General features: G+C 37.0%; 4 protein-coding genes and 1 pseudogene across 8 annotated transcripts; 2 read left to right on the top strand and 3 right to left on the bottom strand.

Moving 5' to 3' along the window:
- Positions 1 to 16: 16 nt before the first annotated feature.
- LOC105155424 (zinc finger BED domain-containing protein RICESLEEPER 1-like) lies at positions 17 to 1,694 on the top strand. Its single transcript, XM_011071299.2, has 2 exons — positions 17 to 1,073; positions 1,563 to 1,694. The coding sequence occupies exons 1-2, from the start codon at positions 165 to 167 to the stop codon at positions 1,566 to 1,568; spliced, it is 915 nt and encodes a 304-aa protein (XP_011069601.2). The 5' UTR covers positions 17 to 164; the 3' UTR covers positions 1,569 to 1,694.
- A 720-nt stretch (positions 1,695 to 2,414) lies between these two features.
- On the top strand, positions 2,415 to 7,122 carry LOC105179217 (Zn-dependent exopeptidases superfamily protein). Of its 3 annotated transcripts, XM_011102820.3 has the most exons (11): positions 2,415 to 2,808; positions 3,388 to 3,445; positions 3,527 to 3,637; positions 3,882 to 4,019; positions 4,393 to 4,462; positions 4,551 to 4,606; positions 4,802 to 4,927; positions 5,260 to 5,399; positions 6,099 to 6,171; positions 6,254 to 6,328; positions 6,554 to 7,122. In XM_011102820.3, the coding sequence occupies exons 1-11, from the start codon at positions 2,654 to 2,656 to the stop codon at positions 6,863 to 6,865; spliced, it is 1,314 nt and encodes a 437-aa protein (XP_011101122.1). In that variant the 5' UTR covers positions 2,415 to 2,653; the 3' UTR covers positions 6,866 to 7,122. The 3 variants fall into 3 exon arrangements, with proteins under 3 accessions (XP_011101122.1, XP_088733814.1, XP_088733813.1); XM_088877688.1 differs by lacking the exon at positions 3,388 to 3,445 and having other exon boundaries at positions 2,677 to 2,808; XM_088877687.1 differs by lacking the exon at positions 2,415 to 2,808 and having other exon boundaries at positions 3,382 to 3,449.
- A 227-nt stretch (positions 7,123 to 7,349) lies between these two features.
- Positions 7,350 to 10,655, bottom strand: LOC105179209 (Pentatricopeptide repeat (PPR-like) superfamily protein). Of its 3 annotated transcripts, none has more exons than XM_088877686.1 (5): positions 8,882 to 10,655; positions 8,526 to 8,678; positions 8,350 to 8,421; positions 7,721 to 8,005; positions 7,350 to 7,601 (listed from the first exon to the last, which is right to left on the bottom strand). In XM_088877686.1, the coding sequence occupies exons 1-4, from the start codon at positions 10,613 to 10,615 to the stop codon at positions 7,895 to 7,897; spliced, it is 2,070 nt and encodes a 689-aa protein (XP_088733812.1). In that variant the 5' UTR covers positions 10,616 to 10,655; the 3' UTR covers positions 7,350 to 7,601; positions 7,721 to 7,894. The 3 variants fall into 3 exon arrangements, with proteins under 3 accessions (XP_088733812.1, XP_088733811.1, XP_088733810.1); XM_088877685.1 differs by having other exon boundaries at positions 7,350 to 7,657; positions 7,819 to 8,005; XM_088877684.1 differs by having other exon boundaries at positions 7,819 to 8,005.
- A 798-nt stretch (positions 10,656 to 11,453) lies between these two features.
- LOC105155423 (limonoid 7-O-acetyltransferse pseudogene) lies at positions 11,454 to 13,010 on the bottom strand (annotated as a pseudogene).
- Positions 13,011 to 16,817: 3,807 nt separating this feature from the next.
- Positions 16,818 to 18,593, bottom strand: LOC105179198 (epi-neemfruitin B 7-O-acetyltransferse L7AT). The gene has a single exon (XM_011102798.3). The coding sequence runs from the start codon at positions 18,393 to 18,395 to the stop codon at positions 17,007 to 17,009; it is 1,389 nt and encodes a 462-aa protein (XP_011101100.1). The 5' UTR covers positions 18,396 to 18,593; the 3' UTR covers positions 16,818 to 17,006.
- Positions 18,594 to 19,022: the final 429 nt, after the last annotated feature.

Here is a 19,022-nt window from a genome sequence, read left to right as displayed (position 1 = left end):
TTTCTGAGATTAAAGATATTGTTGATGTTATACGTGATAGTGTAGAGTATGTCCGACGATCCGATGCAAGACTTAAAATATATTTTGAGATAGTGAAGCAATTGAATTTACCAGACAAGAAGTTAGTTGATGATTGTCGGACAAGGTGGAACTCAACATATGAAATGTTGGCTGCTGCAATCAAATTCAAAGATGTCTTCCCAAGGTTTGCTGATCGGGAACCACATTATTATATTTGTCCAAGTGCAGAGGATTGGACAAAAGCAGAGAAAGTATGCTCGATATTAGAGCTATTTTGGACAGTTACGCACATTGTTTCCGGAAGTGATTATCCTACTTCAAATTTGTTCCTTAATGAGGTGAGCAGAGTAAAAGTTTTGTTAGATAAGAAGTCATTAGAGAATGATATATTCATTCAGAACATGGTTGCAAGAATGAAAAACAAGTTTGACAAATATTGGGGAGATACTAATTTGCTGATGTCTATAGCAGCTGCTTTGGATCCAAGGTGTAAGTTGAGAGCGCTTGAATTATGCTTTCCAAGACTATATTCTTCAGAGAATGTTGAGAAGCAAATTACTATTGTTCGGAAGACATTATATGAGCTCTATTCTGAGTATGTGACTATTTCTAACATTGAAGACGAGTCAATTGGAGAAGGGCAAAGAAACAAACTATCGAATCGAGATCTTGCAAATGTTGAAACTCAAAGTGGCTGGTCTGAGTATGCTGAATATCTAAAATCAGTGGAATCTATTCAGCCTCAAAAGTCTGAACTTGATTTATATCTTGAGGAAAACTATTATATATTTGAGAAGGACAAAAAGGATGGGAAAGACTTTGATGTTCTGGAATGGTGGAGAGTTCATGCATTGAAGTATAAGATTTTATCGATATTGGCAAGAGATATTTTAGCTATCTCGATCACCACTGTTGCTTCTGAGGCTACATTTAGTGCGGGAAGTAGAGTAATAGACAAATATCGTGCATCATTGACTTCAGATACGGTTCAAGTATTGATGTGTGGAGGAGATTGGCTGAGAAAACGCTTTGGAGTGAAGAAAAAATCTTTGGTAAGTTCTTTTGTATTTTAAAAGTTTTGAACATATCACTATTGTTTCTAACTTATTTTAAGTGTATTGAATTTTATTCATTAATTTGTAGAGCGACAAAAAAACAATATATGTAAATTTGCCTCTCAATTGTGATGTGTCAAAGGTAACTTCATGTAACTCAATTGCCGATAATTGTCTCGATTGTTGCTTTTAAATTGCATCATGTTGTGACATCTTTGAGATGACTTAATGTGGTGGATTTGAGGTTTGAAGTTTGAGATTTGAGATTTGAGATCGGTCATCTAAGGTTGGAGTTGATACTTCAATTGGTATTGATATCAAATTACGTTGTAACTTTTTTATCTTTTTTGTTGGGTTTGCTAATTTTCTAGCAAACCATATTGATAATCTTGTGCTATTCTCATTCACTTGCAAAGAGATATATACATATTGGTTGAATTGTGTTATACGGTTCTAATATAATTTATTATCATTTATTTTATGTAGGTTTGAGAGGATAGCAACAAGAACGACTTCGTTACGTGGACTTTGTCACTTTTGAACAAACATTGGTTTAGAAAGTTTTTTGAATTTTGATAAATGTAACCAATTTATTTTTATTTAAATGGTTTATTGACAAATTTAATCTTTATATATTGTGGTTTCTATTTGGTTTTATGAATTTAGTAGGCTTGTTTGTCTTTTTAAATGATTAGTTGATTAAAAATAAATTATTGTATAAATGTGCTCAAACTCATAATTCAAAACAGGGTAAATCGAGCTCGAGTTCGAGCTCGAAGTTCCTGAGTCGAGCTCGACTCGTTGACAGGCCTAGCAATAAGTGAGTAACTAGAATAAACTCAATGTTGTGCACAGAAATTAGCACAAAAATTTTCATGCATAGTATGGGGTTCATGCTACTTATTGTCAGTCGATGGTAGATATGAATTTTCATTTGATTTTGTTACTCATATCAATAAATTTGATAAATTTTGACTAATGAAATAATTTATTTATTAGACTAAAAAAATAATAAGAGAGCAAGATTTAATTTTTTAAATTATATGGATCGTGTGTTTACATCAAATTTTAGAAATAGAGAGGGTAATTAACGCTAAAAAGGGGGGCAAAAAAGAACTAAAAAGCAGTTTGATATTTTATTAGTTGGGGAAATATTTCCGGAACATGAAATTGAAACCAAACAAGTCCCTAGATCTGTATTGATTGCCTGTCTCGCCACTATTCTACTTTTGAGTTTTGACCAATCATCACTTGTTTTCCTCAACTGGCAACCGTCCGATCCAACACAGACACGATATACGGCGATAAAAAATAAATAGGCAACTAAAGAAAATTGGGCTAAAAATAGACTCGCACAGCAGCAGATCGGAGGTATCGTAGCCGTTAAAGTGATCAACGCGACGTCGTTGTCTGATAAGTCCGCGTTTTCAAAAAATCCGTCGATTCTGAATTCACCACCCCCTCGTACCGATTTCCACAAGATCGCAGGCGCAGAAGTCTTCCTATTTTTGCCGAACGATGAGATGAAAAATCAGAAGAATTCCTGCATTTTTCGCGTAATAAATCGCCGGTTTTAAATGGGACTTCACCGTCGCCTGAATCTCCTTTCGAATCTTCTGATTTTCGCATCTTTCGTTCTGTTTGCTAATCATTTTACCTTGACTTATGGAAAATCTAATGGCACTCTGCATCTTGATGTTACCCCCATTAATCACGATCTTTACCATACCAGGTAATTTTTCCCATTTATTTTTTGTTTTAGAAAAAAAAAAAAGTGAATTTGCATGATTTGATCTCTATTTTAAATGGGATTTTCCCTGTGTGATTATCATTAGTTTATCCGACATTGCTTGAGTTAGAATTAATCATAAGAAGGATATTTGGTTTTCAATTAATGTTGGTTTGATGGTTGACTGGGCCGGATTTCCTTGCTTCCTCGTATTTGAATTATTTATTCAATTATTAGTTGAGCGAATTTCCAATGAATGTTTATTCTGTTTTTATCCCAAAATTACCGGAATCTGAGCTAGCTTGTATTTAATAAACCTCCATATTGAAGCTTGACGTTTGAAGTTTATCCTTTTTCTTTTTCTGCTTCACACTTAGCTCTTAGGCAAACGTTTAACATTTGGTATGTTATAGCTCCTGAGAATTTTAAAGAAGCACGAGAATATCATAAAGGAATCAGATGTCTGATAGTTTTTTAACTTTGTTTGCTCATGTACCTTCATTTGCACTGGCATTGTATTGGTTTTCTCAAACTTGTCCATCTCATAATTTTTTTTCTATTTGCCATTTAAATTATTAACAGTGGAGCTTTACTAGAGGAAATTGAATCATTGGTTCACCGTCACCCAGATAAACTCTCAGTGGGTATCAATTCTTGTGTTCTAATTAATACTTTGGCCTTGATATATGGGCATCTTGTTTTAATATTTATTATTTAACAGATTGAGAAAGTTTCGAGCAAGAATAAGGGCTATGAGGCACAGATGACTGTGGTTACTTATCGCCAGAAATGGAAAGAGAGTGATGACAGGACAAAGCTAAGGATTCTGCTTGTAAGTATTTCTCTACTAACTCTTAAAATAATCTGTCGCATTCTTTTGTATTCTATCTTGTTTGGATTAATGGAGTAAGAGAAACGGACTAAGGATGTGATTTCATCCCTAAACTTTTCTGTATTCAGGTTATGGGTGCAGGTCTTTTTAATTACAACACCCTGTTTTTAAATTCAGATAGTGTTTAAAAAATCTCAGGTCGGTTATTGCTGGTTTTGTTGACAGATGATTCCTTGTATTCCAGACTTTTGGACAGCATGCGAGGGAGCTAATTACAACTGAACTAGCATTGCGGCTCCTTTCCATTCTAAGTGAAGAGCAGTTTTTACCCAATGTGGACCGCTCTACTTTAAATAGGACACTTGATAGGCTAATCATAAAGGTACTTTTATTTAGTGTTCTTTCTTTAATTTTATCATGCGCATCACATGTAGAAAATTAGAGAATCTGATTGTGGGAAGAGATTGTGTTGTCTTCCAACCTTCATCACATTGATGTTGATGGTAAGATTCGTATGAGCTTATCTTTCTGAAACCTCCTCGTCGAGAGGTTTGGAATGTTAATTTATCCTTCCATTGAATGATTATACACAAGTTTGTATCCCATTTTTATACCCATCTTATCAAAGTGTAGCTGGATTTGAAAGTTAGACGATATAATGGCATAACACTGTGCAGAAGGATATAATGATTCCATTTGAGAGGGAATAGCTTTATCTTTGACAACTAATGACCTCCTGAGCACCTATGTAACAGGTGGTACCAGTTGAAAATTTGAATGGCCGCAAACGTGTCGAAGATGGAGAGCTTTGTGAGCGAAGAAATGGTCTCATATTAATGCTTCTGCTTTTATTTTAAAATACAATATTGGTCCTCATAAATTACAAAATGCTCAAAATTTGACTTGTTTGCAGGAAGAGGAGTTGATCTCAACCGGAATTGGAGTGTAGATTGGGGCAAAAAGGAGAAGGTATTTAAGCATTTTCTTTTGGTCATGGGCAAGTTCCACTCAGCTCAATATCATGGGTTAATTTTGTCAAACTGTCCTGTTGTATGAGCATTCTCTTCATTTCCTCCAGAAACTTGTGGAAAGTATGTGGTGGCTTGATCAGAACAGCCTAGTAGGTGTTATGATGCCCTAAGATTTCTCTCATCTGTGTCTCAGGATTATGACCCATACGAAGAAAATCCTGGGCCTGCTCCTTTCAGTGAGCCTGAGAGTCAAATTATGAGAAAATTGTCTGTATCATTTGAACCACACATTTGGGTTAATGTGCACTCAGGGATGGAGGTAAGTCAATGCCTTTTATTTTGTACTGCCACTTTTCTCATTTTGTCATTCAAATATTTGAAGTTATTGGACTTCCTAGATTTTTCATACAGAATATTTTTAATTGGGTGCACTTCAGCCAGTAAGTGAGCTGACCTTCTCATACTTACCTATACTTTAAGCTGAGTATGAGAGTGTTGGAATTGATGTTTGTCGATTTTTTCAAATGCTTGACTAAGGCTCAGTGTTCGCAACTTACCATGCTTTGTTTATTTCCGCAACATTTTTATTATTGACTATATCATGTGTAGACTGTCTGCTCTTGGTCTTATGGATTTGTTTCTGTTATTTAGGCTTTGTTTATGCCGTATGATCACAAAAATACAACTCCAGATGGAATACCCTACCAGATAATGAAATCAATGCTTGATGACTTGAACCATTTTTACCTCAGAGATCATTGCTTAGTTGGATCTGGTGGAGCCTCAGTCGGGTTTGTATCATCTCTTACTGTGTTTAACTTTAACTTTAGTTTTAATATTAATTAGAGGCCTTACAATGGCGATGATTGGCATACCTTGTTTCATCTTCCACAGCACTTTCACATATCATCAAGTTTGTATTAGTAACTTGAAAGACCTTACTGATGTGATGCTGCAAACAGTATTTTATTCAATGTTTGACTTATCTTTGTCCTTTTATCTTTCTTAATTGCTCAATAGCAGCATCAATATTGGCCTCTCTGTGTGGTTATGTTCATCGAGAATCATGTGTGGAAACTATTGGCCCCAGTTATAAATTTTTACTCTAACTAAATATAATATTTGAATAAAAGATATATGTGGACAGTATTTTATATTGTTGAGATGTGTCTGACTCATATTCCAGCACAAAATTTGTGTGTTATCTTAAACGTTTACCAACACTAGTCTCAACTGCATATAAGTCAAATAATAGGAACTGGGTTTCTTTGGAGCAAGGCCTACCAATCGATTTCATGATTGGGAGAACTGCCCACAACCTGTAGTCATTTCAAATGTTATTTAATTATTCATGACTTTTTTTCTTGGTTAACGTGTCCTGCACTTTGCTACTATCTAAAATAAAATAAGGAGAACCAACATGAAGATCTTAACTTATAGCACCTACAATTCCATTTTACTAATTTCAAATCTTTGTCTCATTCATACAGGTATCTGGCCCATGGGACGGCAACAGATTATATGTATGACATTGCAAGGGTGCCCATGGCTTTTACTTTTGAGGTCTGCTGAATACCTTATTGTTAACTGCAAGTTTTTTGCTGCTTGTTTTGGCACCTGATATCCTTTTCTGCACACTTTGCAGATTTATGGAGATCTCAAAGCATCGTCAAAAGACTGTTTTAGAATGTTCAATCCAATAGATATCACCTCCTTCAACGTATGTCAACAAATCATTTTAGATGACACTACTCTTTCATTGATGTGATATTATCATTAATGCTTCCGAAATCAAGGGTCTTCTACGTTTCACTTATCTTACATCGATGTGATATTTTCATTAATGTTTCCAGACAAACTGCCTATAGGAAGAAGGCAGGATCTAACCTGTTGTTCCTTCCCTTTCTCCATAATCACTCAATGTGGTTGATCTTTTCAATGACAGAGAGTCCTCAATGACTGGTCAGCTGCATTCTTCCAGATGTTCAGCATAGGCGTGCAGCAAATGGATGGAGTTCAGTCAAAGGCAATTGCATCCAGGTTTGACAATTGGGTATCAATAGATGACTATCTTAATGGGTATCTAATGCACAGGAAAAGTAGATACGCAAAGAAGATGGAGGTCCTTGACCTCGGACTGCAGGAAATCAGAGCGTATTTCAGATTGTTCTTGTTGTCCTCTGTGCTTCTGTTGTTCATGTTTTGCTCTAGAATTTCCAAGAGCACCAGGCCTATAGTTTCTGGCATGTCTCTCTGATCACATCGCTATAGTTTGCTTCAACAAATTTAGGTTTTCTTATATTTTTTCTACTGGGGGAGGAGTGATTTTTCGTGTGCACATGTATATTATTTCTAATGATACAGTTCGTTGAAGGTGTTAACGAGTCATATTTTTCTGTACATATGATCTTCAAAGAGCTTCTTGTAACAGGAGAGTCTACCACATAACTGATTTATGATCAGCTGCAAGAGCCAAAAGAGACGTAATTATATTTATGTAATTCTTTTTTTAAATTTTGATGTGGGTTAGCTTTATGTTTGTACTTGATTGGAACTTTTCAACATAGATACATGCATTGCATCGAAACCTTCTCCATTTTTTCCCCCTGTTGGATCTTTTGAAAGGTTGGCTCTTTATAATATCCTCTGTTTGCTCTTCTGTCTTGTCAGAGAGAATGTTGTCTCTAGCAAGTATCAGAACTTCGAGACCATCGGAATAATTGCCTCTAACACATCGCATGTAATACATCAATACTTCTCTTCCTGAAAGTGAACTGTCACCTTAATTATCGCAGGAAAGATCTTACTGTATTTTTTTTCTAACGTTGCGCTACAAATGTTTGCATGTAATTAGGTGAGTGATATTTACATTTCATAGCAAATTTTGAGAGAACCCGTAGCTTTGTCCCTTCAATGTATATCCAAAAAATTGTGCAAGGCAGACAGAGAGCAGCTCTTGGCATCCCCGGATAAATTTAAGAGTGTCTCCGGACCTGGGCACAAATTGATTGTCATCATAATAGAAATAGGATGCACGTCATTAACTGATCTGCATGTAATAGGCAGAAATTGAGCAGATAGTAAATTGAGAATAAGACGTGACTATGCTCACATTTATTAGAAGTGAACAAAACTTTATGCACCTCAAAAATTCTGAAAAATATTTCGTCAGTACCAAATTTATACACATTCTGGGAAACAAGTACTGACCTCAAATATATGGTTAAACGACAGCTGACTATTGAGTCCACGGTTTACTTTTCCAGATGACAAACACACAAATCAGCTATAGTTTAAGTGTGGACTTCATGTATCTCAGAGCAGATCTCAACATTGCTCTGGCTTTTCTGTCTGGGGCACATCCAGATAGAAGCATTTCCTCAAAAACAGCAGGAACCTGAAATCGAACCATAAGAAGCACATACAGAATATGTGGTTAGTTTGACAAGGATTAAGAGTAGAACTTTGTAGTTATCTTCCGCAATATAGAAAATAAATCTTCTTGTTCATAGAAATAATTGGAAGTAAACATTGGGATATGAACAAATAGAAAGGAAATTTAGAAAGGAAAAAGGATTCCATCCAATAGAAAATGCACCAAGAACGAAAAAGTTTCCCTATGAACAAGAGGCAGCAAAACTCGTCTACTTCATTGAATCTAGTATCAAAAATTTTAGAGTTCATTATTCTCTACAACGCTAAACACATTTATATAAGAAAGAGCACCAACGTCACATGTACCTTTTCATATTTCTCCACGCGTATCAATGCTTTCATGAGTGTGGTGTATGTAACAACATCAGGTTTCAAGTCCTGAGTACAGAATAATGCATGAGTTATTAGCATGGTCTGTATTCGGATGGCTGCATCTAGAGACACATATAATCAATATAAGCCAGATTGATTCATTCACTCACATTGTCCTTCATGTACTGCAACACAGCAAATGCTTCGGCATCCCTCCTGTCCTCCCCAAAAGCATTAATCAATGAATTGAGAGCTAATAGGCTAGGTTTTAAACCATCGCTTCTCATGACCCTAAATGCATTTACCGCTTGTTCCGATAATCCCTGTGAATAGGTCCAACATCACACTTAGTCATTAGGTAGTAAGGACATTGTCAAGAAAGAAATTTTCAGTTCCTTAAGAGGGAGACTCAACAAGAGGAGCAAAATTATTTGATCATCTACCTCTACACTCTACACTCAGAAAGGAAATACCTTAACCAAGAATTGTTGTAAAAAATGACATAGCTTAGAAGTTCAGAACATACCCTCTGTGCATAGGCATTGATCAGTGCATTATACATTGTGGAGGAAGGTTTAAGTCCAGCTGACTTCATTACCTCCAAGCAATCAATTGCATCATTAAATCTTCCTGATTGTCCATAAATGTCAACAAGTGTGGTATAGGTGACAACATTAGGCAATAATCCCTGGCTCTGCATCTTCCCCAACAATTCCTTCACATCATCCCACCTCTCTTGCCCTCCCAAAGAATTTATCATTATGTTATACGTTGTTGTGCAAGGCAAACAGCCACTTTCTTGCATCTCCTTAAATAGTTCCTCTGCTTCATTATGATGCCCTTGCTTGCAGTGACAATCTATAAGGGTATTCCATGTCACTGTATCTGGCTCAATCCCCTCCACCTTCATCCTCTCGAATGCCGCCATCATATGCTCAAGACAATTATATTTCCCGAAGGTATCAATCATTACATTATAAAACTGTCGATCAGGATTGACCCCACAATTCTTCATCTCCTTGAGCACCTGAAATGATCTCTGCCATTCTCCCCTATCCCTATAACTAGCCAAGATCCTGCTGAACACATAAGAATTAGGCTTCACATCATTGGCTTCCATCTCTTTCAACACTATCCTAGCACTTTCCCACCTCCCAGCATTCCCATAAGCATCAATAAGCAAACTATACGTGTGCTCATCCGGTAAAACCCCACTCCTCTCCATCTCCGACACAACATATTCTGCATCCTTCAAAGCTCCCACCTTTACATACCCTTTCAAAAGAGCATTATAGGCCCTTGTCCTTGGCCTCAATCCACCCTCCTTCAACTCCTCGAAAACTGCCTCTGCCTCCTCAACCCTCCCCAAATTCCCCAACTCATTCACCACAGCAACAACTGTGCTCGTCTTCGGACTCAACCCATTTCCCTGCATCACGCCTAAAAAGTACATTGCTCTATCTATATCCCCAGCTTTTGCAAACCCCGCAATTATATCATTCAACAACTGCCCATCTAACTCAATATTATCAGCCTCCATTTCACCATACAACTTCTCCAATATAGCAACATCCACACTATTATTCCTCATCAAAGACTGAATAATCAAGCTATAATTAACAAAATCAGATTGATATCCATCTCTCCGCATTCTTTCCATCAAATTCAAGGCCTTTTCAAGATCATCATTCCTGGCACAGGCCCCAATCAGAGCATTATAAGTCAAGGGGGTCAAACTCTGACGCTGAGACAAAAGAAAAGCTTCATACAACTTTTCGTTCCTCCCCAAAGCGTGAATCAAAATCGAGTAAAGAAGCTCATAAGAGAAACAAAGATTGTGGCGCTGAAGCCAAGTGACTAAAGAATAAGCAGTAGAAAAAGAAGAAGGCGAGGAAGACAGATTCTTGATGAGGGAGTGCCAGAGGGGGGCTGGGACCGCGCGGTATGACTCGGCGAGACGGAGCTCAGCAGGCTCGAGCCGGGTCGGCGGGTCGGGTTGGGATAGGTGAGACGGGCTGTAGTTAGTGGAGAGGAAGTTGAGGAGTGGAGAGAAGTCGTAATGGGGGTTGGGGAGGCAAGCGACGTCGTAGGGGTCTTGTTCGTCTCCGTTGATGGTGGTGAGATTGAGGTGTTGGGAGGAGCCTGACGAAAGGATATGGTGGCGGTGGCGGAGGAAGGGCGGCGGCGGAGAGGAGAAGTGGAGAGGAGAGAGGCGGAGGCGGAGGTGGAGGTGTGGCGGAGGGAGTAGCAGCGTGTTCATTATTGTACTGCTACTGGCTGACGAGTGACCAAAATACAGTTTATCGGTTAAAGAGTATCGCTCCATCCATTTTCCCATTTATTTATTTATTTTTATTTTTATTTATTTGCAGCGAAACAGATATTTTTGGGAAAAATATCAATTTTTCCACAATTTGAAGTCATCATACTTAATATATTTAAAGTATATGAAAAATATTATAAAATTTAACATAATTACGAATATTATTTTAATTAAAAATTTATAAATATCTTAACATTAAATAAAATTATATAAGTGTTGGACGAAAGTTGAAATTCCATTTGATGCCAAATTTCTGGTTATTTAAATATTTATCATAAGAAAGTTTTAAGATCAAATTTTAGAGTTGGTTCATTCAGTGTGTCGCTCCCACTTGCCCCAGGAGGCTGAGGCTCGATGTAATTGAACTTGCCCGTAGTACATACACTTTCTTACTCCCCACTAGGAAATCACTCTTTGTCCGTTACCCCATTAAAGCCGTTCGGATGCCTCACTCCATTTAGCTCAGTTATACTCCTAGCTACCATGGTCCGCTGCGCTCGGCCTGGACACCCCTACTGGTTATAGCAACAAGACTCATAAGTCATTGGCTAGGCAAGAAAAGAAGGTAGCTCATTAATACAAGGTCTTTCTCTTTAATCCAGCTTTATGAGACCCCCGGAAAATGAAGCTATTAATTATTTCCTACCAAAATTTACTATTTCTTATTTTCTTTAATATATATATATTTGTAAAAATATATATCAATACATCATTAAACCTTTAACTATACGCTATATTGCATGAGTTAAGAAAAGCACCAAAGATATGTTGACAATGAATTTCATTCCTCGTATTGATCAAAAAACAAATCAGAACAAATTATCTTATGAAGGAAAAAAAAAAAGGCAAAAAAGAAAGTTACAACACAGTGGGATTAAAGCAAGCACAAAGAAGAAGCTCCTCATTCTTCTGAAAGGCTGCAGCATATCGTTCATCAAGAATCACCCACGCTTCTATCCCATCCCCTGATCTCGTCTCCACCAACGTAGCACTATTAGGCAACACCGTGTCTGAATCCCCAGAGACAAATCCCGACAGCCAAACAGGCCTTCCCCAACCAAAATCAACCTCGTAGAAACCAATCTTGCACCAACTGCTGAAAGCCAACCAGTTAGCTTCCTCAGGAATTCCCTGTCTCAGCTCCTCAACATTCTCATAGTACCCATCTTCACTCTGCATACGTTTCATGAACTGCTTGTCTACTCTTCCCATTGCCCTTTTCACTTCTTTCACCAATTCCTTCAAGTCTTTGTCCGTCGGGTTACCGCACTGTGCTGCTGCCATCCACAAGAAGTTGCCAAAACTGTTCTCCGGAAACTGCGGTTCGGCTCGTCGTCTCAGGTTCAGAGGGTGAGTGAGCAGAAAGGGCTTGTGATCGTTGCTGGATTCTTCCTCAACAGCTGCCATGAAGCATTTCCAGATGAAGGCCGACACGACTTCAACACGGGTCGAATGGTTATCGTTTGAGCTGGTTGATTTGGCCTTGAGAGTGGATATAGCTGAGGCATCAAACACATATCTCGTCGTGACAAACTTTCCAATTTTCATGAATTTCTGTAGAGGATAGAACAAATATGATTCTTTTGGCATGGAAGGCTGTTGTGGGAAAGCCGATTGAGCGATGTAATCCGGACTCAAGTTTTGGGCAGAATCATTAGCAGCGGCGGCCCAAGATTTGAAAAATGTGCAGGCTGTGGTCGCATCTGCTATATGGTGTGATAACATCAGGCAGATTGCCATTCCACCACAATCAAAATAGTTCAGTTGTACTGTTCCCACATTTGCGCCTGGACCGGCACCCTCGTCCCAACTGAACTCACTAGGAATCAATCTGCTGATGAATAGAACATCAGGGCGATCAAGAAAATCTCTCAGTAGGCCTTTAACGTTAGCCACAAAAAAGGGAAGGCCTTCGTCGTTGCAGTCTATAGAGAAAGCATCTCTAACGACCCCGGCAAGAGGGTAAAAGTGAGTGAGAGTTAAAGCAAGTGAATCCTTCAGAAGCTGGATTCTTTGAGAAACGGATGTCGAGTCGGGAGCAAAGTATAGGACTGCCGGAGCAAAAGCAGGAGGGATGATTTGGTCAAGAAGTGAAATCTTGTAGACTCTCAGATGATCAGGTGTTGGTGTAGAGGGCTTGATGTTCTCCCTTGAGATCATCTCCATCTCCATCTCCATCGCCGGCCCTTGAATTCTTGTTTCAGCTTGTACTAATTGTGAACAAAGATTTGGGGTCTGAACATCAATTTTATACTAGTTGGTGTTTACTGGGAATGACAGTATCCGTTGACAAGAAATCATATGTGTTGGGAAAATTCTTACCGAAATTAAGTTTGATCGAACAAAAATAATTACAGAACGTGATTAGTCACTTTTTTTGAACTATACATCACGAAATGTATTGTATTTATCATATTTTTTATTCAAGCTTGAGTGAACTCAATTTGTGGTAGAATTTGTCATAAGGATGTTGATGTTCAAGAACCTCGTTTTCCACTCCGCATTTTTAATCCTCTAATTGGCCTTAACCACAGTAAGATGACACAGAATTTTAACCTCATACGCTTGATTGATGAGGACGGCCAGAGATGCTCTATTCTTTTTCTTGGATACGTTTCATGAACTTACAAAAACAAGGAGTGTGGAGAACATTCTCGTAATTTTAGTGCAGTCCGACGAACGGCTGATCAATCTTGGGGTGAAATTATTACCATACACGTAAAATCAATTTAAGGTCGAGATCGCTATGCTGCTCTCGAGCAATTAATAACTAAAATCCGACGGACTTAAGAGTTGTTTGTAATAAGTTCTACTTTTATGGCAGAAATAAATAATAAAAATAATATAAATTAATTAATAAAAATCGGGAGTACTTGAAAACAAGTCACTCTCAGAAAAGAAAACAAAATTCGAAAATGAAAAAAAAAAGTTGAAGTTGGGGTATTTAAAAAAATAATTTAATATTTAATATTAAAGAGTTGTTTATATATTTGACTTAAATTAATATAATTAAAATAATTCGTTAGTAAAAATTATAAAATAAACATATTATTTTCAATTTATTTTTCGTAATAAGCTGATAAACATCTAAAATAAATGTTTGCAAACCATGATCCAATGAAGCTGGACCACCTAGAAGGTCTTCATGTTTAAGCCCGTTGTCATACTAGGCTGTCCATTAATTAAATTAATTGTAGGCCCAAATAGAGGAAAAATTGGACTAGAAATTGTACAAACATAAGCATAAATGCATCCGTCTGGCCTGCAAATGTAATTTTTATGTCGTTAGGCCCTTTATTTCAATAATCATATTGTTTAGAGATAATTTCATCAAAATTGTGTTTTGATAAAAATTATAATTTTTAATTTTATAATTATTAGGCAAGATGTATTGTGCATTAGGAATATAGGGTTAAAAAGCAAAATATCTCCTATATTAGTGATAAAAAACAAATTACCCCCTGTGATAAATAAAAAAATAAATTATCCCCCTGTAATTTAAATAATATAGCACATTGCCTCCCTATACAAACTAAACGTTAGTATGAAGGGGGAAAGATAAAAATACCCCTCTTTATATATGATCCACCATTGAAAAAGGTTAAAACGACTGATTTTTGTAGCGATGTGATTTATAAGTATTCTAATAAAAATTTCTTCTTTTTTTCGTTTTACCATTATTTAGTTTACTGATTTTTTTATGTTTTTGTTTGTTTTATCGGAAATTGAAGGACATAGCTAAAGGGATACTTTTAAGTCAAGAAAAGTATGCGTTGGACATAATTTTTGAGACAGATTTATTGGGTTCAAAGCCTACGTCATTTTCGATAGAACAAAACCATCGCCTAGCCTTAGTTGATGGGTCGTTACTCGATGCTGCCAAGTGATATAGACGTTTGATTGGCAGATTGGTTTATCTCACTATCACATGACCCGAGCTAAGCTATTCAGTTCATACTTTGGCTCAATTTATGCAAAATCTACGACGGGCTCACTAGGATGCAACACTTGGAGTGGTGCGGTATATGAAAGGGAATCCAGAGCAAGGTATTATTCTTCGTTCTGATAGCGATCTACGCCTTTTTACCTATTGTGATTCGAATTGGACTAGTTGTCTTTTGGCACGATGATCCTTAACGGGTTATTTTATCCTATTGGGTCGCTCACCCAATCATGAAAGACAAAGAAACAATACACTGTATCTCGCTCATCGACTGAGGCAGAGTATCGTTCCATGGCTACTTCTGCTTGTGAATTGAAATAGTTAAAGGAACTACTATTCTAGTTGGGTTGCACATGATGAACCTATACGTTTGAATTTCGATAGTCAAGCTGCCATGCATATAACGCCAATTTTGTATTCTCAACGAGAGGACTAAACACATTGAAGTGGATTGTCACTTCATCAGGAACGAGATATATGTGGGAATCTTGCAATCTCATATATTTGTACTGCTGAACAGCTTGCCGACATTCTGACCAAGAATCTTGGTAAACAACAGTTTGATTATTTTCTTCACAAGTTAAGCATTCGTTATCTACATGCACCAACTTGAGAGGGAGTATTAGCAAGACATATTGTATATTAGGAATATATATTGTATCTATACTTATTAATACATCTCTTTTAGGAAGAAAAACATATATATTTCTATGCTAGAATCATGGGGTATGATCGCCATAATTATGTTCATTGTACATGTATCTATATTTTGCACTTTGAGGAGTGAAACACACGACATTCACTCAATTTTCAATAATTCCTCCATAATTATTTTTCATATAATATTAAATAATTATTTAATTCTTTCTTTAATAGTAAAGATGAGGTATTTTAGAATTTCGTCATATATAATCAATTATGAAATTTGTGAGTGGGAATATGAGAATCAAATTTTCTACCAAACTTGATAGAATCTGAATTTAGAGAGAGAAAAGGTGATAAAACTTTGAGAAGCACTCACAACATCATGCCCACTTACTCCTGAATAAGCAAGCAAGCAAGCAAGAGTCAGTTCACCAACTTCCTCCACCCACACTTCTCCCACCAACAAAAGGATAATAATAATTAATTTAAGCATGTCTTTCTTTTTATAATAAATAATTTTTTATATTCAAAATATATTATCATAATAATAAAATATATAATTGAACACGTCATAAATTATTATTAATTTTTTTTTATCAGTATAAATTGTTACGTATTACATAAAGCAAATATGTTCTCACCTTATTGGAACTCAAAATATACTGTAGAAAATAGAACTAAGTATACTGTAGAAAATACGGGCCTTTCAAGAAAATTAATCTTAGCAGAAATCTATGTAGAGGGCAGTTTGGTGATGTTGAAAAATCAGTATTCAGTACTGACTTAAAGTCAATCCTCCAATCCTTGTTTACAAACCTATATAAATTGCAGTATAAATTACAATGACACCTTCATGTTAAATCTAATTACATAAATATTTCAGGTTTTTTTTGCAAATTATAAATATATTTTTTAAAATTATAATTGTAATTATAAATACAATGTCTATTTAATAGCGAAATTTTATACAAAAACCCTGTGGATATATATTGTACAGACATTATCCAAAAAGTGTACCTATAATTTTTGAAAAACATAAAGCATTTATGTAATTAAATATAATTTTAGGAGATATGGATGTAATTTACCTAAGTTGTACCAGCAATTCATCATGGCATGAAAACGTGTTTTATTAGTGGAAAATTAGTCATGCAAATCTAGACTCTTTATTCAGTCGTAAGTCGTGTTCACCTACCCAATGTAGGAAAACGACTTCATTCCTTATCAAGATCATAAAAAAATATTTTTTTTGTTTATATTTTATAGATCCACAAAAGAAGTCGCATCCACCCGGCATACATATAGCAACAGGTCGTGAATCTAAGTACAATACATTTATTTTTGTAATGATATATAATTTAAAAAAATTAATTAATCACATAATAAGTATATTACATTGACTATTCGATTGGTTTGAGTAAAACTTTTTGGCACAATTGGGGAAAAACAAATTAAAGAATGTTGGCTCATTTTATTGTTTATCAGTGGCTCTATAATTTCCCTGGAATTAACAGGGAATTAGATCCTCAGTCTTGCTCTTTAGTGCTATGATTAATCCAAGTGAAAGTAATGACTGGTAAAATTATATAAACTTGATTAACACAAAGTAGAACGATTGATGTCTGAAATGGAAACAAGCCTGCTCTAATCGGACATGGAGGTAATAGTAGTAGTAGTATTATTCCAAGACTATTTCAATATTTTAACAACGTTAATTCATCAAGAAACCAACTCTGTTGATCACTTCGGAACAACTGGTGCTGCGGAATATGTGTCCAATGGACTAGGATCAACGGAAGCAAGATCGCGAAGCTCCTGAATTTTGTCGAACGCCTCGATGTAATGTTCATCCAGGGTGAGCCATGCTTCAATTCCGCCGCCCTGTCTCGTGTCCATCAACCAAAGCACATTGATGAATGGCCAATCTACTTCACTCCCCGCATCGCATTTACTTATCCAAATCGGCCTCCCCAACCCGAAATCAATGCTGTAAAGACCGAAATTGCACCAGCTCGAGATTGCCAGGTAATCAGCGTTCTCAGGGAATCCTTTCCAGGACTCCTCAAGATTCTTGCAGTAACCCAGAAACCCTGATTCTCCCTGCATTCTTTTTACAAATTCGACGTCGACTGTGCTTATCGTGTTTCTCACTTTGCTGAACAAGTTTTCCAGGTCGGCATCTGTATGATCGTTCGTGCTTGATGCGGGCACGAGCCAGACGAAGTTGCCGAAGCTGTGTTCGGGGAAAGGGGGTTCAGCTTTTCTTCTCATGTTCACTCCGTGAGTCACCAAAGATGTTGTCGGGTGATTGTTACTGGATTTGTTTGATGCAATGATGAAGCATTTCCAGAGCAGTGCCGATACTACTTCGACTTTCGAGGGACGCTGTTTCAGGCCTTCTGTTGACGACAGTTTCGCTCTGAGTGCTGATATTGCCAATGCATCGAAAACATAGCGTCTCATGACAGTCTTCCCGAACTTGAAATACTGTCTCATAGCAGAGAACAAATGAGATTCCCTTTTCATAGTTTCGTTCTGCGGGAAGAAAGATTGAGCCGCGTAATCAGGCGACACTGTTTCGACAGAACCCCGGGCAGCGGCGGCCCATGCTTTCATGAACGTGCCGATTGTTACTCCATCTGCTACTTTATGCAAGAACAGTGAACCAACAGCTATGCCGCCACAATCGAAGAAGTTAACCTGGATGAGGGCGACGTTGGATCCAGGCCCTGGTTCCGCCCAAGTGAGCGGGCTCGGAATGTGACCCCGACAGACCTGAGAGTCGGGGTTTTTCAGGAAATCCGACAGACGAGTGTTGAATTTGGTGACGACAAAAGGGACCCCTTCGTCATTGCAGTCGATGGACAACTTATCTTTGATTCTCCCGGCCAAGGGATAAAATCGGGTTAGAGTTGCCGAAAGGGACTGTCTGAGGATTTGTGTCGTTTGAGAAATGAAATCAGGGTCCTTCGGTGTGTTTTCCAGATTAGGATAGTATAACACAAGAGGAACATAGATGGGTGGAACGATCTGATCAAGTAAAGATAGCTTGTAGGTTCTTTGTTCAAGAGGTGTTGGTGAAGAGGGCTTGATGTGTTCTCGTGAAATAATCTCCCCCTCCGTCTTCATTTTCTTGCAAGGTATTCAGAAGGGAAACAAACTGGACTCAACGAAATCAAGGAAAGCCGCAGGTGGTCTCTCTTGGGATCTCAAGTGCTTCCCAGAGTAACATATCTATATAAATGCCTTTCCACTAAATTTCCGCAGGATTAGTGATTGAAAGATTAGACATGAATATTAAATGATCCTCTTTCTTACCCAAGTCGCACATAGTCAAACCACGTCACATTCTTCAATCTAATGACAATGGCTGAGCAACTCATGAACTACCAATGGCAACCAACCTTGATTGAGGTATTATTATCATTTTTCACAAGGTAAAAAGAAGAAAAATTGTATTTTACATCCCATAAGTTTGTATATTTGTGATATTGATCATATTACTTTTGAACTCGTCATATCCCATAACTAAAAAAAATTAAAACTTTAGTTCCACAATTTAATTCCATTAAATTTCTTATAGGAACAACCTTAATTCTCCCTAAAATTTAACAGAGCTCGTGCCATGAACGTATTCGTCACATATTTAGCATAATTAATGTTTGCGACTCAAATTTCAAAATTTTCCGATTTATGAGATATAATATGCTGAGTTAGAAAATAATGTGATCAAGATCATAAGAAAAGCTAACTTAA

The sequence above is a fragment of the Sesamum indicum genome, linkage group LG2 (genome assembly GCF_026168435.1).
Source record: "Sesamum indicum cultivar Baizhima isolate 11 linkage group LG2, ASM2616843v1, whole genome shotgun sequence".
NCBI classification, from domain to species: Eukaryota; Viridiplantae; Streptophyta; class Magnoliopsida; order Lamiales; family Pedaliaceae; genus Sesamum; species Sesamum indicum.
Note: the sequence above shows the minus strand (reverse complement) of the source record. Positions and strands in the feature narration are given on the sequence as shown.

Excerpts from the sequence above, each read along its gene's own strand:
- LOC105179217 (XM_011102820.3), top strand. The coding sequence starts at position 2,654 with ATGGGACTTCACCGTCGCCTGAATCTCCTTTCGAATCTTCTGATTTTC. Across the intron at positions 3,446-3,526 it reads GTCACCCAGATAAACTCTCA|ATTGAGAAAGTTTCGAGCAA; the intron begins GTGGGTATCAAT and ends ATTATTTAACAG. Across the intron at positions 3,638-3,881 it reads CAAAGCTAAGGATTCTGCTT|ACTTTTGGACAGCATGCGAG; the intron begins GTAAGTATTTCT and ends CTTGTATTCCAG.
- LOC105179198 (XM_011102798.3), bottom strand. The coding sequence starts at position 18,395 with ATGAAGACGGAGGGGGAGATTATTTCACGAGAACACATCAAGCCCTCT.
- LOC105155424 (XM_011071299.2), top strand. The coding sequence starts at position 165 with ATGTTGGCTGCTGCAATCAAATTCAAAGATGTCTTCCCAAGGTTTGCT.
- LOC105179209 (XM_088877686.1), bottom strand. The coding sequence starts at position 10,615 with ATGAACACGCTGCTACTCCCTCCGCCACACCTCCACCTCCGCCTCCGC. Across the intron at positions 8,422-8,525 it reads TGCAGTACATGAAGGACAAT|GACTTGAAACCTGATGTTGT; the intron begins GTGAGTGAATGA and ends TTCTGTACTCAG. Across the intron at positions 8,006-8,349 it reads GCGTGGAGAAATATGAAAAG|GTTCCTGCTGTTTTTGAGGA; the intron begins GTACATGTGACG and ends GTTCGATTTCAG.